At 52.7% G+C, this 25,935-nt stretch overlaps 1 protein-coding gene across 2 annotated transcripts; it reads left to right on the top strand.

Moving 5' to 3' along the window:
• The first annotated feature begins 563 nt into the window (after positions 1-563).
• LHX2 (LIM homeobox 2) lies at positions 564-19,873 on the top strand. 2 transcript variants are annotated; one of them, XM_068972225.1, is made up of 5 exons: positions 564-683; positions 2,198-2,400; positions 3,306-3,709; positions 9,407-9,612; positions 19,215-19,873. In XM_068972225.1, the coding sequence occupies exons 1-5, from the start codon at positions 564-566 to the stop codon at positions 19,500-19,502; spliced, it is 1,221 nt and encodes a 406-aa protein (XP_068828326.1). In that variant the 3' UTR covers positions 19,503-19,873. The 2 variants fall into 2 exon arrangements, with proteins under 2 accessions (XP_068828326.1, XP_068828334.1); XM_068972233.1 differs by having other exon boundaries at positions 3,306-3,713; positions 9,414-9,612.
• Positions 19,874-25,935: the final 6,062 nt, after the last annotated feature.

Raw genomic sequence — 25,935 nt, 5'->3', positions numbered from 1 at the left:
TCCGGAGAATCCCCTACTCCCATAGCCGACCCAGCGCCTAAGCGGGTCGCCTTGGGCTGGGGGCACACCCCGGGGAGGGGAGAGGTCCAGGCAGCTGGGCCGCCGCGGGCACCTAGTCGCTCCCCAGTGAGCCCCGACCGCAGCCGTCGCCGCCTCGGGCAGAGTTTGCGCTCCTGCTTTGCGCCCGGGGCGCCGAAGCCGGGCGGGCGATGCCCGCGGCGTGAAAGCGCCCGCGGCGGGGGCCGACCTCTGCCCTGGTCTCCTGCCCCCTCCCGCACCCCACCTCCTCCCCCACCCGCCCCGTGCCCTTGTGACCCTGGCTTTGGCGCCGCCGCCCAGGCGCCCCGCGATGTAGCTGCCCCCGCGCCTCGGCGGGAGGCGTCCTGGCCCGCGGGCGCCCGGGGCCCAGAGCCCGGCCTGGGGGCACAGCCGAGCTCGGGCGGGGCCGGGGCCGCGGTGGCGATGCACCGGGCCCGTTAGCGCGGGGAGCGCCAGGCAGCTGAGGCGGGGGGCAAGCCCTCCCGCGGAGGAGCCGCGCCCCCGGCCCCGCCGGTCCCGCCGCGATGCTGTTCCACAGCCTGTCGGGCCCCGAGGTGCACGGGGTCATCGACGAGATGGACCGCAGGGCCAAGAGCGAGGCTCCCGCCATCAGCTCCGCCATCGACCGCGGCGACACGGAGACGGTAGGCGCACGGCTGCGGGGTCCGGGCCAGAAGCTGGGACGCGGCCGGATCGGTCTGCGCCTTTGCTCTCCTAAGTTTGGGGGCACTTTGGGGAGTGTCCTTCGTGCCGCGCGGGACTGGACGCTGGGAATCTGCGAACAGGATGCAAGGCCCGGAGCTCCTGGCTCACGGGATACCCCGCTGCTGGGGCGGAGGAGGGAAACAAGGTTGAGACCGAAATTTCAGACCCTAAAGGTGGAAGAGAGCATTTCTTCCGAAGTGGGAGCGAAGTCCAACCCGCGGCCCAATGGCTCTCTTCTCACTCCAAGGGGCTCTTTGGTCGCCAACCCTGCGCTCTCCTCCAGCCCTCGGCTCTGGCCGCCTTCGGCGCCGGGAAGGACGAACCAACCCGGCAGCACCGGGGTCTCCAGCCGACTGGAGCTACTCTCCGCCTCCTGGCAATCGGGGTTCCCGTCCCAGCGCAATTTCAGAGGTCGAAGTCTTCTAGGCCAGCGCTCTTCGTTGTTCGCATCTCGGGCCTCCTGGCTGGCCTCTCTCGGCCCGGTTAGGGCTGGCCGTTCAGGCTCTGGCCTGGTTCTTGTGGAAAGAGAGTCCATTCGAATCTCCACACCTGGCTCCACCAGCCCAGCCCCAAATAGCCAATTCCTTGCCTCCGACCTCCCTGGGGGCCAGAAAAACAGACACTGCCCAAGCCAGGCCCCGCAGTGACCTTTAGAGGCCAAGGAGGTAGGGAGCAGCAGCGAAGCGTCTCTGCTTGGAAAGCGAGAACAGCAGCCCCAGTGCCTCTGCTTCCAAGCTCTTCTTCCGGAGCTGTACCCACTCAGCCTGTCAGTTTGGTTAGGAGAGGATTTGGATTGGGCCTGTCCTGCGTTGTGAGACTTTGAGGGTGCCCGTGCACCCCACTCACCCTCTCTCAGGACCTAGGAGGGCCCCAGCCAATGTGGCCGAGGAGGTAGCCGCGCGCTATTTGCCCCGGCCTAAGCCTCCCGCTTAAGAATTCAGAGATCACTGGGGTTAGGGGCCAAGAACTCGACCTAGTCTCTGGAGAGGAGTCTGGGTGGAGGGTGACTTTTATAATGGTCATCTTATCCCTTTTCTTGGGGCCCAGCAGAGTGGCTCCTTTAAGAAACAGTTTGGGGACAGCTTTAGAGGGCTTGGCTGAAGTAGCCAAGACTGCCCCCAGTCCCTCAACGAAGCATGAGCCCTTCGGGAAAAGAGCAGAGGGGACAGGAAGGGGGGAAAGTTAGGAGGAAGGTCTATCCAGGCCAGCAGCCGGTCCCGGGCCTGCAACGACTTGGGCTGCATGGGCGAACCTGGGTTCTGAGCGCCTTGGATATGGGCCTTTTGGCGTGGAGGAAGCCCACCACACACCCTGGCAGCCACCCCGCTGCGTTTAGGGCTAGCTGGAGCCACCGAGGGAGCGCGGGTGCGTGCCTGTTTCCCCGCGGCGCGGCGGCGGTGGGGTCGGCAGGCTGACGCAGGCGCTGCGGTCTCGCGCCTCCCTCCCTCCGCAGACCATGCCGTCCATCAGCAGTGACCGCGCTGCGCTGTGCGCCGGCTGCGGGGGCAAGATCTCCGACCGCTACTACCTGCTGGCGGTGGACAAGCAGTGGCACATGCGCTGCCTCAAGTGCTGCGAGTGCAAGCTCAACCTGGAGTCGGAGCTCACCTGCTTCAGCAAGGATGGAAGCATCTACTGCAAGGAAGACTACTACAGGTAGCCCCCAGCTCGGGACCCACCTCCCGGGGCAGCCAGGACCCCTGGTCTCAGATCCAGTCTTGTCCCAAGGGAGGGTTCCCTACGTAGTTTCACCCCTTCTCCAAGCCAGTTCAAATTGACTGACATCCTTTTTAAGCAACAATAACTCTTGGAAAGATCTGTGAAGTGTCGGTGGAGACCCAGAGAAAAGCAGAAGCTGCCCTCTTTTTAGCTTAGACCAAAAATAAGCTTGAGTTGAGAACCCTTCTCCCTTTGAAATTTCTTGGGTCAACTGGGGGGAGCCGAAACAGGTACCCCCAGACCCAGGCAGTCTGGACTGGTGTGGAACAAAGTTGGAGAGAGAGCTGGGGATCAGATTGGGTGCATTTCCGGGTCTTTCCTGGAGATGGGAGTGAAAGCTGGTCAGGATTGAAGAACCGGAATCACTAACAGGCAGGCTCCAGGCTCCTTGGTTCTCTTCTCCTGGTTTAGGGTTAGGTCTGCTTATTTCAACCCCACCTCCCCTTCCCCTGCCTCTGTCTTTTTCTCCCTGTCTCCCTTTCCTAGGAATTACAAAGGTCTGTAGGATGCCCAGGCACTGGTGTGGAGGGCAGGGGTAGAGACTGAGGAAGGGATTAATGGGAAGTTTCCCTTACTCCCCAGCAAAGCTTTCCTAGGGCTTGCTCAGACTCTGGGTAAAGGAAAGCCTTTGTAGACACGGAAATGGTTAAGGGAAACTATGTTTCAAGGTAGGACCAGATCTGGGCCAAAATCTAGTTCCCTCTTGCCCCATCCTCCACGTTAAGACCCGGTTGCCCATCTTGAGTGGATTTCCGCCAGCGGTAGCAGCGGTATCTGGAGGAGGGATATGGGGGGTACCCAACCGTGTGTCCCCACAGTCCCTCCCTCGATGGTCCCTACAGGCGGTTCTCTGTGCAGCGCTGCGCCCGCTGCCACTTGGGCATCTCGGCCTCGGAGATGGTGATGCGAGCTCGGGACTTGGTTTATCACCTCAACTGCTTCACGTGTACCACGTGCAACAAGATGCTGACCACGGGTGACCACTTCGGCATGAAGGACAGCCTGGTCTACTGCCGCTTGCACTTCGAGGCGCTGCTGCAGGGCGAGTACCCCGCGCACTTCAACCACGCCGATGTGGCGGCTGCAGCTGCGGCAGCCGCAGCGGCCAAGAACGCCGGGCTGGGTGCAGCCGGGGCCAACCCTCTGGGTCTTCCCTACTACAATGGCGTGGGCACGGTGCAGAAGGGGCGGCCGAGGAAGCGCAAGAGCCCCGGGCCTGGGGCGGATCTGGCCGCCTACAACGCTGGTGAGTGCGAGGAGCCGCGAGCGCGCCCCGACGGGTTAAGGGAAGGTGCACGGAGTCCGAGGCTGAGAGCAAAGTGAATTTCAGTGTGCTGTACACGTTTGCTTCTGTCACGCTGGGCACTCTGGGCTTTGGCTTCCCCAGGCCCACCAGATGACCTGGCAGGAGCGCCATTAGCTCCCTGCGCTCCAGCCTGTGCGCCCTCGGCTGGAGTGGTCTGGATGCTCCCGGTGCAGTACCTCGAAGCCGAGGAATCTTTTAGAGGGTTTTTGTCTTGGGCCTTTTACCCACTTGGCTGAGCAGAAAGTCCAAGTATCGAGAAAGCATGGCAGAGCCGACACCACACAGGCTGTAGGTTGGTGTGGCTGAGGGAGAGGATCTGGGGCGATGGATGAGCGAGGCCGAGCGGCGGGGGTCCCAAGAGAAAGGACTGGCGGTGGCCCGGGGCCACCGAGCTTGGCCTGGCTTGCGGCCAGGTCGTGTAAAGTGTGCTGTGGGCGGCAGGCTCGGGAAACTTGGGCCCTGGAGCCTCTTGAGCGAAAGCGAGTTGTAGTGTCCTGCCCGATCCTCCTGCTCCACCAGGTCTCCGTCACCCTCCCCACCCCCCGTTCTTCTTCCGAGTTCCGGGTGACAGCGGGGCGCCGAGATAAGAGCTGCGACCCTCCAAAGCCGGCGTCCCAGGATGGGACCGGGAAGGCCTGGCTTTGCGCCGGGTTGGGGTGGAGGACTTGTTTCGCATTTCCGGCGTCTTTGAACCCTGGGTCGTTCTAGGAGAGGCTCTGCCCCCTCCCACGTCCCTCCTAGCTTGGGACAGCTGCAGCGGTTCTGAGGCCCGTCAACATCTGCCCGAAGTCTGCACGGCCGGGAAGGTTTATGACTCCCTGGGCTTCTGAACTTGATAGAGTTTATTTGCAATTACTTTCTTTCTTTCGTTTGCAACAGAATCGGATTCAGAGACTTTGTTTTCTTCCTCCTTTTCCCCTTAGTCTAATGCGCAAGTGGAAACAAAACCAAACCCCTGAACTGTGCGGAGAGGGCTGTGGTGGGGAAGAAGTCAGGATTATTTTCATCCTTAAAAATCTGAGCTGGCATGGGCAGGGGGTGGAGAATGATAGGTGGGTGGGGGTCCTCTGTTCGCTCTAACGAAGTTGTTTGTTGGGTGATCATGGGGCATGTCTTGGTGTGCGGAGCTGGGACGAAAATACAGACCCCAGTCTGGTAAATGGTGAGGTGGCTGCAGCGAGGTCTGCAAGGCAGATTTAAGATTTGTTGAAAGCTCTGTAAGAGATGCGGCTTTCTAAAACTTGCATCCCTCGGTCACCCTCAACCCTGAACAGACTATCCTGAGTCCAGATCTGGTTCTCCAAAACAAAGCGGGTCTATTTATCAAGTGCGGTCGGCCTCCAGTAGAAAGCAGCAGGCGGGCTGGGCCACAGGGCTCCTGATGGGTGGGGAGCGGGATTATGTTTTCCCTGGGCAGACAGGTTTGCAATGGAAAGGTAGACGGTACAGTGATTTATTTGTGCTTTTTGCTGCTCCTCCACCTTCCCTGAGGAGGCCGCGCAACTCAGAGCAAGATGTGGCTGGAGGCTGAGTCTCAGAGAAGCTGGCACCTCTGCAAGTGTGCCCCACACATGCCTTCTCCTCCTTTTCTCTTTGGTCCCTGTCTCTTTTTTTCTCCTTTCGGGTCTCTAGGCCTCCCTTTCTTTCTCTGCGTGTGTCTCCAAGTTTCTCAGTTCCTGTCTCTTTCTCCATTCCAGTGTTCGTGTCTCTGGCCTTGGCTGGGGCTTTCTAAGCTGGTGGAACCCGAGCAAGGCGCGCTGCCCGTGGCTGTGCAGATTGCTTATTCCGGGCTCCCCGGACTAGATTGAGAAATGGGGGCGCCTCCCCGACCAGGTCTCCCTCTCCCCTCCCTGCTCCCGTTGAAGAGAAAGGGCCACAGTGTGGGCCGCGGGCTGTTGGGACTGGAAAGAGGGCCCTGTGGAGCTTGTGATTTCGGTGGTATGTCCGGGCAAGTGTGTGTGTGTGTGCGCGCGCGCGCGTGATTCCGATTGTGAGGACTCGAGCTTGTTGGTGTGAGTGTTCTACACCCAGGGGCCCAGCCACATGAACCCCCTGGAAAGCTCATCTCTGTGGGGGACAGTCGGTGGAGGAGCAGCGGCACCTTACTACCGGGCAGTGAGCTCGGGCAGAGTGAGAGGGGGCGCCGTCGGTGCGCCCGGCCCTCGCTTAGGGAAGGACAGTTAGAACGGCGGGGCCCGCAGGGTCGGAAAGTCCTTCCGGGGCGGTGGCCGCCGCCGCTGGCCCTCTTCTGGCAGCCCCTCTGGTCCGAGATCTTAGCTCAGGTCCCGGAGGCGGAACTGAAACCTACCCCACCCCGGCCCCAGGCGCGGCAAGGCGGCCGGAGCCGGTCAGGGGCCCCGGACTCTGCGCTTTGCGTCCGAGTTTGGGCGCCGCGGCCAGGGGAGTCCCGCGAGGACCGGCCGGATGCCCAGTTCTCCCCCAGCCCCAGCTTTGTGTGTGTGTGTGTGTGTGTGTGTGTGTGTGTGTGTGTGCGCGCGCGCGCGCGCGCCTGGCGGCGTAATTACTGATTTGATTCCAATCCATTATTTAGACAATTGAACCTACAATCTCGTCTTTAGTAAAATGAGGCGAAGTCAGATTTGATTACAGGTTCAGTCCCAGCGACAAGAGCTCGAAACCCGATGGGTTAATAACAGATCACGAGTAAATTATTCATGATTTTACGAGCTCTTTAGCTCCATTGAATCGGCCTAATTGAGAGGAAAAAAAAAAAAAGAGAGAGAGAGAGAAAGCTTGGTTCTCCCCCTCCCCTCGTCCCCTTGCTCCTCCCCGGATCCGATCCTGGGGAATCTCCACCGGGCCGGGAAGCTGGGGGCCAGAGTGAGGGAACCTGGGGCAGCAACCGAATCTGGGCCCAACAGCCGCTTCTTTGCCCCTAGTGCAGTCCCCTGCCCCTGCTGCTGGCCTGCCTGGGCCTCCCTACCTTGGGCCGAATTCTTTTCTGCCCTCCCCTCCTTTTCCCTCCTTCCCCTTTTCATCCCTACCCGGCCTGTAACGGCTTTGAAAAAGCCACGCCGAAGGGACCCGGCCTTCCCCAGACCGGGACTCAGTTCCTTAACCTGGACCCTTCACCACACTGCATCCCTACTATTTCTGGGCCTTGGTGACCCCTCTGGCTCTCTCTCTATCTCTCCTGATTTTTTTCTTTGTAGCTGTCTTTCTCTGGTTCTTCCATATCCACTGCTTTCTTTTTCTCTCCCTCTCCTCTTTTTTCCTGGCTCTGCCCATCTTCCCCCATCCCCCCCCCCCCCCCCATCTCTCCTTTTCTCTCCATTCTCTCTTTTTTCTACACCTGTCTCTTTTTCTCCTTTCTCTGCCCTTTCCTTCTCTCTCCCCCAACCACCATCCCCCCCCCCCCATCTAGGCCGAGCTCAGGGCACGTCCCTTGGGTTCGTGGGGCGCCAGGGTCCCCATGGAGCTCATTAACAGCAGCAAGGCCCAGGCAGGGACTGGGCGGAGGAATGGGCCCAGAGATCCCTTGTGGGGAGGCCTGCCCTACCCCGCCATCCCCCCTACCCCCTGTGGAGCTGGGGACTAGGGGCAAGAAGTGGGTCTCTCCCCACAGCAGGGGACAGGGCAGTTTCCATGGATCCCATTTGGAGTCATTCTCTGATCCCCTTTAAATTGCTGGATCCCCATTCTTTACTCTGGGTGCCCTCAGTGAGAGTAAAGCCCAGCTGGAGAACATGGGTGCCTGGTTGCCTGTGGGAAGGGGCCTTTAGGAAGTGTAGCCCCTTGCTGACAACTTCAAGGTTAGGGATAAGACCTGCATCTTGCACACTTTTTCTGCAAGGCATTACTCCTCAGTTGGGCAGGGGAGGAGTAGGCCACCAGGGGAGCAGGAGTGCTTCTTAGGTAGTATTGCCAGATAAAATGCAGGACTCCCAGTTAAATTTTAATTTTGGGTAAGCAACAAATAATTTTTTTTTTTTAGTGTAAGTGTATCTCTTACAACATTTTTAAATAAAGGAAAAATACATTTTTTTAGTGTAAGTGTATCCCACACAACATTTGAATTTTAATTCAATGAATAATTTTTTTTTAGTAGAAGTGTATACAGTGCAATATTTGAGTTTTTGGCAAACGACAGATTAATTTTCAGTACAGATATGTCCCATGCAATATTTCAGATATCATTCTAACAAATTGTTCATTGTTTAATGTGCGATTCAAATTTAACTAGAAAACCTGTATTTTTACTTGCTAAATCTGCAGCTCTATTATGGGCATGTGATGAAACAGGAGATATATTCCTAGCTGCCCACTTTAGGGTTGACTGAATTAATCTCCTATGAGGCATTCCCCAAACTAAGATCTTATATGCGGGATGGCTCAGGATGTATTGAGGGGATCTTGGAGAGGGGTCCTGCACGTCCCCATCAGCCACCAGGTTGCTAAGCAACTTTCTGAGGCCCGAGGTTTCCATCCCTATCCCCCACCCCCAGTGCCTTCCAGGCATTGGCAGCCCCAGCTGGGCCCCTTCTGGATAGGGACACGCTCCCCAAAGACTCATGCTTCATCTTTGCCAGCCTTTGTGGTGTAGGGGAAAGAAACAGCAAGGAGGCAAGAACTGCAGTGTTGAATCTAGGCTCAGCCTTAACCAATGGTGTGGCTTCATTTCCGTTTGTGTTAGTTTCCTCATCTTTAAAATGGGGTGAATAGCAATAGTCAACTCTTGGAGCAGTAGTGAAGCCTTCCCCCCTACCCCCCCCCCCCCCGCCTCGTGTATATAGGGCCAAAGGCATACCCTGGGTGTGGAATACATGTTCATTTCTTCCTCCAACTTCCTTCCCTTACTGGCTAAGTACGTGCCACTCCTCGAAATTTCCAAAGATCGCTTAACCTCTCTACCTATCTGCCTCATTCATCTTGTTTGTAAAACTGAGAAGTGGCTGCCTCACAGGAGTGGTGAGGATGAAGCTACAAAATACAATTTCCAACCTCCAGCCCAGCGCTTCCGGCCCAGGGCTAAGGGGTCCTGCAGTACTTTGGGTGTGGGAACGGAGAGATGAAAGTGAGTGGAGGGTTTGGAATGTGAGTGGAAGTCTATGACTTCTAGGTGCCTGCCCCTGACACTGTGTGGGAGCAAGGGGCAGGGAAGACTGCAGACTGCATTTCTCCTTAGGAGTTCGGGGAGAAGCGGGAAGATAATGGGCCTGCTGTGTCCAAGGTCAAGTGATTTCCCTTTAGGAGCCTCAATTTCAACATCTGTAAAAAGGGAGGAAATAATGCTTGGCTCAAAAGGTTGTTTTGAGGATGAAAATGTGCATGTAAAGCCCATTAGCACATCTTGTGGAGTTGAATGTCATTGAGAAGTTGTTGTCATTACTATTTTTATTGTAACATGATGGCTCAGAATGTTTTTTGGAATTTCCTAGAGCTGGGTTTGAATCCAGCATTTCCTAGCTGAGAGACCCTGGACTGATGGCTCAACCTCAAATTCCTCTATAAATCTATAAAATGGGATAATATCTCCATCTCAGCGGGGTGCGGCACCCGCAGTGGGGTCCTGAGGCTAGAAACATTTGGCGGAGCGTGGGGTGGGTGTGGACTTGGCAGTGTAGTGGGGGGGCCGGGCCAGGAGGTTCACCTTTGGCCTCTGCCTTCCCTCCCCAGCCCTGAGCTGCAACGAGAACGACGCGGAGCACCTGGACCGAGACCAGCCGTACCCGAGCAGCCAGAAGACGAAGCGCATGCGCACCTCCTTCAAGCACCACCAGCTTCGGACCATGAAGTCTTACTTTGCCATTAACCACAACCCCGACGCCAAGGACTTGAAGCAGCTCGCGCAAAAGACAGGCCTCACCAAGCGGGTCCTGCAGGTCAGCCGGACCGGGGCTAAGGGTGGGGGCCTCGGTGGCGTCAGGACCTGAGGTGGAACCCCACAGCGGCTGTGGGCTGCGAAAGGACCTTGCGTTCTATGTCCGCCTATCTCTTTATCTTTCCCTGTTCTCTTTCTCCATCTTTTCAGTCTATCTCTGGCTGTATTTCAAGCACCCCCCCCCCACCCCGCCCTTACTCTGAGGTCTTCTCTCTCCTCCAGTTTTTGTTCCTCAGTGTTTCTGTTTTGTGTCTGTGTGTCCCTCTGTCGACTTTGTCTACACAGTCTCTTTTCTGTCTTGTAAGCAATTCTTAGTTGCTATTTATTACTCAAGTGACACACAAATATGTTCATGTTGTAAAAGGTTCAAACATTTCAGATAACTCCACAGCTCCCCTCCCCGCCCTGGCCCCTCATGCAACGATGCCTGTCCAAGGCGACCGCTGCTAGCCCTTTGCTCCTTCTGCTTCTTGCTCCTCGCTTGCTCTCTCTCGTTTCTCTCTTTCTTTCTGTCTCTCTCTGGATTTTCCTTCTGTTTCTTCGTTGTTTCTTAGACTCGCCCAGAAGCAAGGTTTGGTAAGGGAGAGGGGTTAGGGCAGATCCGCTGGGTGGAAGTAGATGGGTGCCTCTGAAACTGAGCAGCCTTGCGCTTGTATGTGAGCGTGCTCTCTGGATAGAGAGGATCCAGAGCTTTCACCAGATTTCCTGAGGGTCCCTCCATCCCCTCAAAGATGTTAAGAACCTCCTTTGGGGAGTCCAGGGTGACCCAAATTCGTGACAGTGTCCTGGATCACCAATTTTTAAATCTTCAGCTCCTCCTCTTACTCATTTCCGTGATCCGCGGCCTTAAATCACTTAACCCCTCTGAGCCTGTTTCTTTATATATGAAATGGGCACAAAAATTATCTACATTACAGGAGCTATTGAGATAATGTAAGTGCCTATCACGGTAGCTGGCACTTTACCACTCAGTGGATGGTGGGTGAGAGTAACATTAACTAGATTCATCAGTTAACATATTAAATAGTATAAACGATTATTCTGGTGGCTGGACTTCCGTTTCCCCATCTGTATAATAAGGTGGGAGAATATCTCCCTTTATAGCCAGTTTAACCAGTTTATTCCTCAGACCATGTGATTGTAGGGATAACAACGCACGTTTTGAGGTAAGAAAATCGAGAGAAGAAGTAATCAGTCTGTGGTCTCATAATAGGACGGGTGGTGCTGGGATTTGAGTGCAGGCCAGTCTGACCCAACTTCCAGCCCCCAAGTCTTTGAGGACTGAGGCCCCGGGGGTGGGTGGCAACACCGGTAGGTGAGGGTTGATGATGACCCTGAAGGCTGTGAAGCCACCCTAAGTTTTCCCGCGAGTCTGTTAGGACTTAAAAAAAAAAATTTGGGGTGGGGGGACAGAGGTGGCAGGATGGGATTGTGGCGCGGGTGAGGATCCTCAGGTCTCCGGAGACCGTGGACTTCGGGCGCCCAGCGCGGCGCACCGGGAGTTGGGTCTGGGGCAGCTTGGTCTCGCCGGTTCGGTGACGTAGCGGAGGGAACTGAGGGCCCGCCAATGGGACGCCGTTGCGCCTCTTAGGCCCGCCCCTCTCCCCCTCCCCCCAGAGCTCTGCTAGCCCTGCGGTTGCGTTTGGGTCCGCGATGCCCAAGGGTTTCTCTGGCCGGGGCTCGAGAGGAGGCGGGGACCCTGCCTCGTCCCCGCTCGTTGGGATCTCGGGTCCTGCTGGTCGATTTCCTTCGGACTTTTCCTTTTGGGGGTTAGATCAGAGGACCCTCCTTGGCGCCCCCTCTGTTCCTCAGCCCTGGGGGAATTTGGACTGGATCTGCAGCCGCCACCTTCTCTCTAAGATGCCCTTATGGTGAATTGGTGAATCTCACCTTTCCATGGAAAGGATACCTGAATCAAGCCCTTGGAGCAGGCAGGGGCAGGAACAGGGACTTTAAGTCAGGCAGAGCTGATTCCCTTCTGTCCCTATACTCAGTTGGATGTGTGTCTTGGATGAACTACTCTCTCTGAGCCATAGCTCTCTTATCTGTAAAATGGGCACCATTAGGGCACACACATCTCCACACTTAATCCAGATTAAATGAAATAAAGGGTAAGCACCTGTAGTTGGGTCTGAATGTGGAGTGAGGAGCCAGTCTCTTTCAGCCTTGGTAAGGCAGGTGGCTTGATTTAGGAGTGCGTTGCCATTTCCAGCATAGTTACCTTTCATCTGACCAAATACCTATTGACATCAGGTGCTAGGGACCCAGAGATGGATGAGCCACAGCCCTGGCCCTGACAAATTTCAGCTGTTAGGTGTCAAGACTGACCCATGACTAGTTTCCCCATAGTGTGATCAACTGGGAGGGGAGGGATTCTGTGGAAGACCAGGGGAGAGACCAGTTACCTACCCTGTGTGTGAGGAAAGGTTCACCTCGGTGACCTGGGTCAAGGCTTGCCCCTCCTCCCCTAGAATCCTGAGCCAGGGCTGTTAGCACCTGCATGCCCTCTCCACGTGGGGACTTGTAAGAGCCAGGACATGGGACTAGTTGACAGAGAGAGAGAGAACCACTGACAGTTATGGTATGTCTACTAATCAGTATATGCTTGAGTGGTCTCCTGTGTCTACTATGTGTTCAAAGGCTCGTGACATACATTTACTCATCAAGTCCTCTATCAGGCATCATGATCCCTTCTCCTTCCCTGTACAGATGAGAACACTGAGGCCCAAATGATTTTCACTTGCCCAAGGTCACACTTTGCTGATAAGTAGCAGAGCTGTATCCAAATCCAGGCCCATCTGATCAATGGGCATTGCTCCTCCTCTAAGCCAGTCCAGCAGAGACTGCCTCTGAGTATCATTTAGAGCCTAAACGTCGCTGGGGTGAGGACAGTTGTACCTGAAGGGCACATTGGACCACTGTTCTCCCTCCTCCCCTTTCTCCCAATCTCCTGTACAAATCCTTAATATTCCCTACTGGCACAGCGGGTCATGATTATGCAGCACTTTGCGAAGCATTATCTTTCTAGTCAGTCATCTATCTCCCTTACCTTAATATTTTCCTGCTCATTTTGCAGATGAGAAGCTTAACTAGTGAGATGAAGTGATTTACTTGAGGATATAGGAACCAGTATTGGCAGGGTGGGTTCTCCCAGGTGTTCTGACTACTGATGGGCCAGCTGCGGGCAGTTTGGGGCGAAGCAGCCTGTGGGGCTTTGAAAGGTAACACCTTTCTGACATAGCAGCAATGTGGTTTGGACACTTTAACGTCTCCTCTCAGACCCCAAATCCTTGTCTTTGAAGTGGAGATAATAATAGTTCACCCCTTGAGAATTCCTGAGAATTGAGACAATGAATGGGAAGGCTCCAGCATGGTGCCTGCTGCTACAAAGTAGGTGCCCATGAAATGGTTTCTCATCACTGGCTACACCAGCTTAATGGTGCTAGGCCTTGGGTGCCCCCTGCAGGTTGTGGTCTGCATGGTGGGGCAGGTTGAGGTTGAGGCTGTGTTCCCAGAAGTAGATGATGTAGGATGGGGTTCTGGGCTGTTACTGAATCTGTAATACATAAGCACCATCAACATGGTGGGCCTGGGGTGCAGTCTCCCTGCCGGAATTTGAAGCTGATATGACGTCCAGACTCAGTCCTCCCACTGACTCCCTGAATGGTTATGAGCAAGTGACTTAACCTCTCTGAGCTTCAGCTATAAAATGAGGATGATAACAATGCTTCACTAGGTGGTTGCAAGGAGTAAATAAGATGACATGATGGGTAATTTATTAAGTACATATCAGGGACTCAATACATACTACATTTCATACACATTTACCTAGCACGGTTCAGGCTACCATTCCCTTTTGCACACATTTAAAAGTTTAATGATCTTCACTTTGCAGATGAGACAACTGAGGTTCAGAGAGGCTAAAATCCTTGCACTGAGTCTCACAGCTAATAAATGATGAGAGGAGTCAAACCAGGATTGGTCTGATTCCAGAGCTTTTCCAATATAGCATAGTATAGGGATTGAGATTCTCAGTGCCCCCTCCCCTTGGATCTAGTTGCTGAATGCAGCAGTGTGTGTGTGTTAGTCACTCACTCGTGTCCAACTTTTTTCAACCGCATGGACTGTCGCCCGCCAGCCTCCTCTGTCCATGGAATTCTCCAGGCAAGAATTCTGGAGCGGGTTGCCATTTCCTCCTCCAGGGAATCTTCCTCACCCAGGGATTGAACCTGGATCTCCTGAATTGCAGGCGGATGCTTTACTGTCTAAGCTATTAGGGCATCGCCGAATGCAGCAGTGCAGAAGGGAGACTAGGGAAGGAGTGAGTCGTGGATGCCCCGTCTTGGTAGGCAAGTGGGAATTCTGTTGTAAAGCCCTAGGGGCATAAAATGTGCTCAGAATTGTCACTACCAACAGCAGGACAGCCTTAATACTTGTCACCAGTCAGCAAAGTGACTGGGACAGAGGTCCTGGGACAGAGGTCCATTAAGACGTTAAGCTTTACCAATTCTTGGAGACCACTCCTCAGCACATCCATGCACCTCCGTGTTGCCTCTCTTTTCTCCTGGAGAGGTGTCAGGAAGACAGAATATTAAGGTGCCGTAGACTTGGGGAAGGGGCTGGTGAGCTGATGGATTTGGATGGGTGAGGGTCTCCCTAGGGGTTCCGGGTGTGACTTTGAAGGAAAATGCATTTTAACCATCAACAGTTTAAAAACATTCTTCGGATGACATTAGTCATCACTAACCTATGTGAGAGCTCAAGACCCGAGGATACAAGCTTTCCTCTGTTCACTCACTTCAACACGTACACGGAGCTGCCATCTTCTGGGCGGGGCATGAGGTACTGAATATTCAGCGGTGACTCCAGCGGTGAACAGGCCTGGCTGGAACTGTATGGTCCAGAGGGGAGACAATGTCCAGCAAGGTAGTGTATAAATAATTAAAATGGTGATAAGATTGAGCTCTATGTTTTTCCATATATTTGAAATATCTCATAGTTAAAATATCTTTCCAGGACCAAATAAGTTTGCAGTAGGCTACAGACTGACTGTGTTCTTCTCTTGGTGATCAGAGGACATTGGCACTAGTACACGTATTGAGAACTCTTGAGGAGATTCAGCGCTGTCTAATCCAACATTTCCTAAATGTTTTTGGCCACAGAGCTCTTATTTAACTCTTGACAAAAATAAAATAGAAGAAGTGCTAGGATGGAAAAATATAGGGGTGCAATGAGAGCATAAATGTGAGGCCCTGACCTGGGGAGGGTGGTAGTCAGGAGTGGCTTTACTGAGAAGGTGAGGTTTAAACTAGGACTTCAGTTCATCGAGCCTCAGCTTCCCCACCTGTAAAATGGGGAGAGTGAACATTGTTCTGCCCGTCGTTTGTGCAGGACTATAAGGAGTGTTTGATCTGGTAACGGACAGCTGAAGTTGGAGGGAATTTTATAGATGATTTGGTCCAAATCTCCCATTTTAGAAGAAAGGAAACTGAAACCCATAGATGTAGAGGGACTTGTCCAAGGCCCCGCAGCAAAGTAGTTGTAGCCCTGGAGCTGGAATCAAGGGGTCATGATGTCCAGTCCACTGCTCACATTTTTTATTCTTTCAAGAAAACTTTCTTTAAAGTTTATAAATAGCCCCACCATACAGGAAGGTTAGAAAAATAGAGGGGAAGATTACCCTTATGAGGACACAAGAAACCAATAGTCCAGGTGTACAGTTTGGAGGCCAAGTAGTGGATGGGGGTGTGGGCCCAGCCTGCAGGGACTCACCTCTCAGCTCTGCCTCTTTGGCTGGACTGTGGGCCTCATTCTCCTCGCCTGACCATAATATTAGTGTCAACCTTATATGGCACTAACTGGAGTTCACATGTGTGAAATGCTTAGAACATTGCTTGGCCATTGCCTTGTGAGTGGATAATACTGGTCGTTGTTATTTGCTTTATGAAGTTATGATACCAGAGGATATGATTCATTATTCTTTTTTTTCCCTCACGTAACATTCATCCCTTTCCTGGTGGCTCAGATGGTAAAGAATCTGCCTATAGTGCAGGAGACCTGGGTTCAATCCCTGGTTTGGGAAGATCCCCTGGAGGAGGGCATGGCTACCTGCTCCAGTATTCTTGCCTGGAGAATTCCATGGACAGAGGAGACTTCCACTTGTCCCATCTTTGGTCAGATGCTTTGGGTGCAGCCATTAGTTTTCATGTCATGAAAAAATGCCAGTGGACATTTCGGGGCTTGAAGCTTTGGTCTTCCTGCTGGTTTCCTTAGTGGTGGTTCTGAAGGGGATTTGTGGGGCAAAGAGGGTTTCCCACTGGCCCTCCTGGCCTCCTTGATGAAAGAATCCTGAAGAAGGGCATTTGTGAGGCAAAGCGCAGCCTGCAGGGCCAGTGGGTATCTGAGGAGGGGGTACGCAGCCATGTGGGCTACCTCATTCACCTGGGACTTAAGCACCGACTGAGCCACCCCGCCCCCGCCCCAGGAGATGAAGAGGGAGGGCTGAGTGGGTAGAGCAGGTCATCTTCCTTGTTGTGGTTGCCCTGGAGTCGCAGCCTGTTAGCACCCCCAAGAGGCCATAGGGATGGTGTAGTGCGGACCAGCCCCCTTCCTGTATAGACAGGGAAACTGAGGCAGACCCCGAGGTAGGAGACTTGCACAGGTCACTTGATTGATCAGTGGCAGAAGCACAGCTGGAGTTATGAAGCTACAACCTGCGCGCTTTCCACTACATTACAGTTGCTTCTGTTTATTCACTCACTCACTCATTCATTTATTCACTCACGTGGTGACTCACTCAGGATCACGTGGCAGGGAGAGTATGGACTTTTTAATGGCAGATCATCCTGAATCCTAACCTCCGCTTGGCCTTTGTGTGACCTTGGGCAAGTGACTGCCTCTCTGAGCCTCCTCTCTGGTTTTCAGTCTATAAAATGGGGATAATGACAGTAGCCCCCTACTTGGCCTGTCATGGAGATAAGCTGTGATGGTGCATGTTAGAGGAGGGACTGGTGCCTGGCACAAAGAGGTCTGTAAATGTTATCTGTTAGTATTGCTATTAACTCAGTGCGTATGACTTGACTCTTCATCTTTGCCAGTCCGTGTGATAGCCCCAGGGACATGAAGATGGCTTAGACAGGGTCCCTGTTCTAATATCCTCTTGGGAGGGGATTAAAAAAAAAAATACCCCGGAGAATTCTGGTGACGCCTGGCTTAGGGTGAGAAACAAACTCCACATAAACCCCCACGGCAACTGGCTTTTGCTTGAGTTGTTGACTTTCATCCGCCAGATTCCCAGTGCCTCAGATCCAGTAAAGCAGAGAAGGCCGTTGTGAAAGATGGTGTCATTGTTTACAAACCACTGTTAGGGGCAACGCGGGAGCAATAGCAAACAGCCAGCAACTAACTGGTTCCAGCCCTTCCCAAGGGCTTGGAGCCCCAGACCAACCGGCGATGCACTGCCCCCACCCCCACCCCCCGCCGGGCTTCCTGCTCCTGCTACTGCTTGGAGAGTCAGACTCACAGGGCACTCACGGGGCCACACACTCTTAGGATAGGATGATGGCAAGAGCATCAAGGCTCCAGCCTTCTTTGTCTCCCCCGTCTGCAATGACACTTTAGGGGAGTCGTTGTCTCTCTCTGAGGGTGTCTGGGGACTTCCTCCATCATTTTCTCTGTTGGTCATTCTCTGGCCCAGACAGACACATAGTCTCACCTCTGCAGATTTCTGTGGGTTGAGCAGGGAAGAAGCCCCCACCCCAAGCAGTGCCTCTGGAGGCTGGTCTTAGAAGCACTGTCCTTATTTGTGAGCCCCCAGAAGAGGTGATAGGCTTGTTTTGGGCAGAAGGCCAGGGGAAAATGTGCTTTCTTCCTGGAAGGAGCCAGCATGCATGGGAGAGAGCTTTGTTTCCCAACTTCACAGTGGCCATCTCTCTCCTTACCCCAGGATTCTTGAGGCTGTGCTTTTAAATTGAGCCCAAGTGGTATCAGGCCACCAAAAAGACGGGTTGGAGGCTACAGGCCCCCTCCCTGGGGTGGACCCCAGGGTAGGGTGGGGCCAGGAGTTGGCCCTTCCCATCCCTGTCTGAGACACAGGGAAGACAGGCAAATGCAGGCACATCTGGAAATATGCAGCTGGACACCCCAGAATCTGTAAAATTCCCTAAGCCCCTTTGTTTTATTCTGAGGTTTTTGGCGAGTGTTTTCCTCACGCAAAGGGAAGTGAAGGCGCCCAGCCCTTTGGCCTTTTTTTCTTTGCAAGCTAGGACCTCCCACCCCCCTAGAGAATCTAGGCTTCTCCCAAAGCATTTTGAGGACCTGAGGGTACAGTGGGATCTCTCTGTGCAGTTTGCTGGTGGTGAGGGTGCTGCTTTGTGGACAAGTTTTGATGCTTCGTGTGTACAGGCTCATGTGCAATGGTGTGGGCATGGACGTGTGCCTGTGTCTGCGCCAAGGGAAAAATGAAAGCAAACCCATATTCTCTCTCGGGCATTCTTTTCATACCAAGCTCAGTAGCTGCCCTCTCCTCCCCCATGAAGGACGCTGGGACGAGGGCAGGTTGGGAGAGGGGGGTCTTTAATCTGGCAGTTGTTCCCACTCTGCCTGGAGACCTGAAACCCAGTGGTCCAGGGTGCCTTCTCTGAGTGATGGTGGCGGGGATTAGGAGCAGTATCGTTTACTGACTTGAGTCCTGTGTGTTCTTTACACCCATTCTGGTATTTCCCAGACTTACCGTGAAAAACTTGAAAATTGGTACCAACAAGGACTTGTGGGATCTTTTGCCTGCTTAAAATCGACTGCTGAGAAAAATCTCTCAACCATGGTGAAAAATGATGGAAATTTGGTTTGTGCGAATCTTCCAGAACAGAAGAGAAATGCAACCTGAGCCACATACATAATTTTACATCGAAAATTTCCCAGTACCTTCGTTAAAACAAAAAGAAACTTGTAAAATTAATTGTAAGGCTATATCTTGTTTGGCCCAATTTGTGCAATAGAAAATATATTCATGAAAATAAAAGTGACCATTGAGATATTCTACCTCCTTCTGATATGGTTCTACTATTCTGATACATGGTTCTCAGCTACAGACCAGCTGTTTAGGGGCTAGGCTCATTTCAAGTGCTGGGTGGCCACATGTGGCTAGTGGCTACGATATTGGAGAGTGGGGCTGAGCTCTGGAATCTTCTAACAGAAGGGGAGACCCCCATTACAGGCAGTTTGAGGAAAGGATGGTTTTATTGTATTAAGAACAAAGTATTGCCAGCCAGACCTTAAAAAAAAAATTTTTTTTTTTTTAATTTATTTGGCTATGTTGTATCTTAGTTGCAGCACTGGGGGGGGGAGGTGTCAGTTAATGTCCCAAGGTATAAGGGACCCTGACTCCCCAACCAGGGATCAAACGTGTGTCCCCTGCATTGGAAGGCTGATACCCCCAGGGAAGTCCTTAGCCAGACTTTTAAATAAATCCTCACCCCCACCCCTATTCGGGTAGAACCCCCATTAGCATCTCTGGGCTTAAACAGTCGGGGCGATGCTCTGTTCGTCTCCTGGTCCTGCCCGCCCCGCCTTCCTCTGACCAACCCTTCCCTCTCCCCCACGCAGGTCTGGTTTCAGAACGCCCGGGCCAAGTTCAGGCGCAACCTCTTACGGCAGGAAAACACGGGCGTGGACAAGTCGACGGAGGCGGCGCTGCAAACAGGGACTCCGTCGGGGCCGGCCTCGGAGCTGTCCAACGCCTCGCTCAGCCCCTCCAGCACGCCCACCACCCTCACAGACTTGACTAGCCCCACCCTGCCGACTGTGACGTCCGTCTTAACTTCTGTGCCTGGCAACCTGGAGGGCCACGAGCCTCACAGCCCCTCGCAAACGACTCTTACCAACCTTTTCTAATGACTCTCGGCCCCGCACCCCACCTCTGCCCCCGCCCTACAATTTCTTTAAAAAAGAAATTATCTTTAGTTGAATTCCAAGTGTATTTTAAAATAGAGGCTTTGAGCAACTAACTAACCACATTTTAGGATCTCGCCTGGAAACTGAGGAAGAAAATAATTGCGCCCCCCCACCCCCGGCTGACACAGCTCTGTGGACTGGAATTACTTGGAAGATCTATCTGCAACACAACATTTGTGTCACTGTACAGTTTTGTGGACTGAGCGAGGAAAAACAACAAATAATTTAAGTTGGCTAGAGCTTCTGTATTTTCAAAGACTGCCACGTGCCTTAGGAATACTGTTTTATCTCCATACTTTGGATGACTTGTTCATTTTTTCTCTCCCTCTTTTTCTCTGTATATTTATGACCAGAGCAAAAATGTAAAAAAAAAAAAAAAAAAAAAAAGGAAAAAAAAGTTTGTTACTTTGAATAGTCCTAAACAGAAAAAAAAAAAAAAAGGAAAAAAATCAAACCCCCTCCAACGGTCGCTTTGTTGTTTTAGAATTTTAAGGTGGAAGTCTGTTCGAATATCAGAATTTGTAAAATCTAACAAGTAATAAAACCACTTATTGAAACTAGTTGTTGCTGCTGCTATTGAGTGAGGTGTGAAATTCACAGGACTTGAAAAAGTCTTACTGAAGCCCAGAGATAAATTCCAAAGTCTTCCCCTCTTTATGATATTGAATTATAATTTATAAATATTTATTTATAATATTTGTGGGGTCCCTCTTTGTGCCAGACTTTGGGCTGCTTGTTGGGATCCAGAGATGAAGTAGACACAATCCTGCCCATAAGGAATTTAGAGTGGAGGCAGAGACAGACAGATCATCAGCATGTGTGTTATGTACCAAGTGAGGAGTGTGTAAGCAGAATGCCATTCATTTATGCATTTGTTCTTTCAAAGATTAAATAAGCGTGCCATGCTGGATACATGTGGCAAAGGTCAGAGGCCATCACACCTGCCTCTTCTGCTCTTCTCTGGGCTGGAAGGGTATGTCACGCAAGGAGGGAGGCCTGTTCACATACAGAGTGAATGCTGTCACCAAAGGGCAGCTTAACCTCAAGTTTTCCTAATGAAAGACACAGAATTTCAGAATCTTCACCAGGGCAAAACCAAATGAATTCGACTCTTTTACTAATAAAGCTTCAGGTAATCACAGAAATCCAGAGCTTTGCATCCAGAGAGGACGGATGACGAGAGCCAGGCCAAATGACGTTGGACTGTCTACTGTTGAGCAGTGTGAGCTGAAGGAAGTCATTTCATCTCTCCCGGTCCCAGTGTCCTCAGCAAGGTGTCAGTCATGACCCTTATGTGACAGCTGTAGTGGGGGTGAAGGGAGGTGTGTTGAAGGGCCCAGCAGAGGACCCGGCATCTGCAGGAGCTCAGTGTATTTCATGGAATGGCAAGTGACATCTCAGGACCCTGCAGGTGGAGAGCAGGAATGTGTGTATCCAGGCGCTGCCTGTCATTGCTAGATGCACCACGCAGGTGTGGCAGCTGTCCACTGGGCATTTTACACCCTACCATGTTTTGCCCCGAGCCGTGCTGCAGTGTACTGTTCTTGTTACCAGCCATCATCTAGCACAAAGCCCCACAGTGGCCCACCAGTTTGAAGATCCGGAGGGAAAATCATGGCTGCTTTGAAGAGACAACAGCCAGGCAAGATTGGGCAGGGGAGCAGTCCAGCCCAGGACGGCAATCCGTCTCCCTTCCGCCTCCTGCCACCGTGATGGGGAGCTGGCTGGGGAAGGGAATAGGGAAGAAATGTAAATCCTGAAGTGCCTCACTTTCTGAAATGTTAAACACACACACACTCAAAACACTATTGTTGCTATTTAGTGCCTGGTAAATAGAGATCAATCAATTTTTGGAAAACTTTTATACTGATGTATAATGTGCATAAAGGGTGCATTTCTGAAAATGAACAGCTTGATTACTGTTTTCCAAATGGACACACCCATGTAACCACCACCCAGATGGAGACACAGGATATTGACAGCACCCAGAAGTCTCCCTTGGGCTCCCTCCCTGTCAGCCTCTCCCAAGGTGGCTCCTATTCTGACTTGTAGCACCAGGGATTAGTTTTATCTGGTTTTGATTGATACATTTTTGTTGAATGAATTCAGGATTGCCCAAGACTAACCAACTTGCCTGGAGTCAGGCAGCTAGTGGTAGAGGAGTCAGGATTTGAACCAGATCTGTCTCCAGATGCCAAGCTCTCAACCTCAAACAGATACATTCATACTCATACACCCAGGCATGGAGGTTAAGAGCCTCAACTTTTCTGCCTGTCAAATAGAATAATAGAGTCTACACCTCATTGATGACTGGGTAAGAGAATGCAAGCAGAGGACCTGGCCCGTGGACAGCCACACATATACACCCTGACTCCACAGACATGCACACGTCTGTGGAGGCATTAAAAGGATGGATAGACCCACAGGCTAAGATGCTCACTCCCAGACAGCCCCACATATCTTGCAGACAGACATAAACAGGCCCAGACGCTCACAGATACATTGAGACAGGCACCTAGACCACCCCACACAGGGAGACCCGCACACAAACCCAGATGTGTACACAGGCAAACATTTGCAGGCACCCAGACGCCCCCGCATAGCCAGGCTGTGCCCCCTGCTCAGGCCCGGACAGAGCCGAGTCTGATCTGTATCTCTGTCTGTCAGCACTGCCACCCAGACAAAGCAGGCCCTGGAATGATGCCCGGGGGTCCCCCGCCCCCTACTTGGGAGCAACTTTTGTAGCAGCGCCCGCTGTTGGGCCAGGGACGGGGGCGCTGCAGAGGAGGCTCTGCTCTCCCGAGAGTCCAGACTGGGAGTAACATACACAGAGTGCGACACTCAGAGAGTGACAGGGACAGGGAGGTGGGGAGGGAGGCAGAGAAAGGGTGGGACACAAAGAAAGGGACAGTGATAAAGATACACAGGCAGAGACGGAGAAGCCAACAGGGACAAAGATACAGGGCAGAGAGGCCGAAGGACAGATCCCTGATAGACAGGGAAAGGGAGATGGAAAGAGAGTAGCCACAGAGTAGTGAAGAGACAGAGAGAGACAGACAGGGACCCAGGTTAAGAGACAGAGTCAGGTGGACAGATGGCGTGATGGAGAGAAAGGAGATGGAGAAGATAAGAATCAGAGATAGAGGGGGATTCTGAGAGAGAAAGGGAGAGCCGAGAGAGACACAGAGAGCAAGGGAAACAGGGACGGTCGCTTTGAGGCCGGTGAAAAGTGACAGAGAGGGAGAAGGTGGCACCAGAAGGACAGCAGAAATAGAGACTCAGGTTGGAGGGCAGGCACTTGGTGGGGCAGGGGCTGAGTCTGGGCTCAGGCTGCCAGCCCAGCTCTGTCCCCTGGTGATGGGAGGGAGGAGATGTTGTCATCATTGCCACATGAGACTCTGAGGCAGGTTCCCACCTCCTATATGCTCCTCCAGAGGGGACCAAAGGACCATCACCAAAGCCTTGTGGGCTCCAACCTGCTGTGAACACAGAGAGCCTCCTGGTTCCTGGGACCTACACCCAGGAACAGGCATTTCCATTTTCAAACTGCAAATTAAGCAGTTGGCAGGAGCTGAGGTCCTGACTGTGAATGTGCTCCGTCCTGTCCCATCCTATGAAGTCTCCTTTCCCCTGGAGCAGGGACATTGGGGGCAGATGGAAAAGACCTTTCACAGTCTTCTCTGCCTTGCGAGAATTCTGGCAAGGTACTTAGTCACTCTGAACCTCAGTATTTTAATCTGTAAAACGGGACCAATAGTATCCACCTTATATAGAGGTACTGTTAGGATTCCATAAACGAGTGTACACAATGCTATATTTGTGGTCTGACTAATTATTAAGGGAGCTACAGGGGAGAGGTGAGAAATTGTCTGAAGAAGCTGGGAGAGACTCCAAGAAGGTTTTGTGTGAGTTGGGATCTTGGACAAACCAAAGGTGACCAGGTGGAGAAGGGGAGAAGGTGAGCATTCCTGGTGAGAACACAGCAGGACAAGCAAAGGGATTCAGAGCACCCTGGGGGGTGGAGAGTAATTTGATGGCTGTGGGTGCTCTGGGAGGTGGGAAGGCTCAGCTCACAAACACCTTGGATACCAGCTGGGGCGTGGCCCTGGGGGCCTTGGGGAGATACCTCTGATCCCCGTGCTCTTTTCTGATCAGACCGCTTCCCCACCCTGTACTCAGGTCAGAGTCCCACGTGGCAGAACCAGCTTTCTGGAGAGGAAATGTTGGCCGCTGTGGCTGGTGGGTCCTGCTGGCAAGAGTGGACACCTCCAGGCTTCATCTGCCAGCTAAAGCCCCAGGGAGGGGCTATCCTGGATCCTCCGGCCCCTGGAGACTCTAGGAGTGCCAGCAGGTCCTTTGCACCATCCTTTCCACCTTTCCCCTCCTCTCTTCCTCCCTTCTCCATGGCCCAGTGCTGGGCATTGAGGTCTGCAGTGCTCAGTGGCTCAGTCATGTCTGACTCTTTGCAACCTGATGGACCATAGCCTAAAGGTACCCAGCCAGTAAGCATCAGAACCAGGTTCATCTTGCTGTCATTGTTCAGTCGCTCAGTCGTGTCCTACTGTTTGAGACTGCAGCATACCAGACTTCCCCATCTTTCACTGTCTCCCAGAGTTTGCTCAAACTCATGTCCGTTGAGTTGATGACCCCAACCAACCATCTCATCCTCTGTCATCCCCTTCTCCTCCTGCCTTCAATCTTTCTCAGCATCAGGGTCTTTTCCAATGAGTCAGCTCTTCGCATCAGGTGGCCAAAGTACTGGAGTTTCAGCTTCATCATCAGTCCTTCCAATGAATATTCAGGGTTGATTTCCTTTAGGATTGACTGGTTTAATCTCCTTGCTGTCCAAGGGACTCTCAAGAGTCTTCTCCAGCACCACAGTTTGAAGGTGTCCATTGTTCCTTGCTCACCCTTTTTTATTGTCCAGCTCTCACATCCATACATGACTACTGGAAAAACCATAGCTTTGACTAGATGGAACTTTGTTGGCAAAGTAATGTCTCTGCTTTTTAATACGCTGTCTAGGTTTGTCATAGTTTCTTCAGGCATGTCCTGTCCTGGTCACTGAGGATACCAGTGATAAGACAGCCCCTGCCCTTATGGAACTTAGAGTCTTGTGAAGCAAGACAAAATAGCCTTAAAGTGACTATGGATGTCTGTGACAAGGTGTATGTGAGACCATACACACAGATGAGGGAAAGAACAGCTTCCTGGAGGAAGGTGTCACAGAGATCAGATTCACGAGTGGGAATTAACTCACAAGTGGGAGGGGGAGGGGGAGAAAAAGGAGTAGCAGCAGGTACAAAGGTCCTGAGTTGAGCAGGTCCGAGGCACTCAGAGGTAGCTAGTGCCTGGAGCTTTCAGAGTAAGTCTGAATGGTGGGAATTTGGGGCTGGAGACATGGCCATTTGCTTTCCAGGTAACTTGCCTGTATCTTTATTCCAAGAGCACCAGGAAACTGGAAAAGATGTCAGGGCAGTTGGGGACAAAGATAAAGGTGCAGTCAGATGATGGGGCACCCGACTGCATGGAGGCAGAGGAGATGGGCTGGCTATGGGGAGAGAAAGAGGGGACAGAGCCACAACTGGGTGGATGGTGGTGCCTTTGGATGCAATGGGAAAATTTGTTGGGAAGAGGTCGGGGGGAGGGGGTGGAAATGACCAGGGATTTGGAGTTTATGATGCCTTTAAGACATCGAAGTACTGACCCATCCTTCCCACCAAGGGGCCCTGAGTCACAGGAGTGAGGTGTGAAAGGCACTTGGGACATTTACATTGCTTCTCTTCTTTGAGTTTCCCATCCCTCCTGAGCAAGTGGGTCCTTAAGCTGGTGTGTGAGACTTAAGTCACGAGCTGGCCTCCGCCCACCTCTCTGGTGCAGGACTCGGGCCCCGTCCATCTCTGGGTTTAAAGCCAGCCAAGTACACACCAAACTCACCCATGCTTTATACACTGGGTGGGCCCTCTGCCTGGGGGTCCTTCCCCCTTCTCCCTTCAAAAACTCCTGCTCAGTTGCTCCCTCCTTTATGGACGCTTGCTTGCTTAGCCTTCTTCCCTCCTGACCCTGCTGTAACTCAGGCCCTCAGAGTTAACTCACCACACAAGCAGTGATGCATGTCTGTCCCCATTCACACCCTGCCACAGGCTCCCTGGGGCTGGCCGCTTCCTGCCTAGGTCAGCACAGCCAGCACACCACTGGACATGGGGTTCCTAGTAACATCTAGAGCAAGTGAGCAAATTCACGATGAATATGTAGGTGATGCTTAAGGACTATTTTACTCTCTCACCACTGTAAGCTCTATGAGTCAGTGTCCCCGTGTTCTTTATCACACCCAGCCCAGTGCCTGGCAGGCGGTGGGTCCTTAAAAAAAACA

Source organism: Capricornis sumatraensis, chromosome 1 (assembly GCF_032405125.1).
Source record: "Capricornis sumatraensis isolate serow.1 chromosome 1, serow.2, whole genome shotgun sequence".
In the NCBI taxonomy this organism is placed as follows: domain Eukaryota; kingdom Metazoa; phylum Chordata; class Mammalia; order Artiodactyla; family Bovidae; genus Capricornis; species Capricornis sumatraensis.
This window is presented reverse-complemented; position numbering and strand designations above follow the sequence as displayed.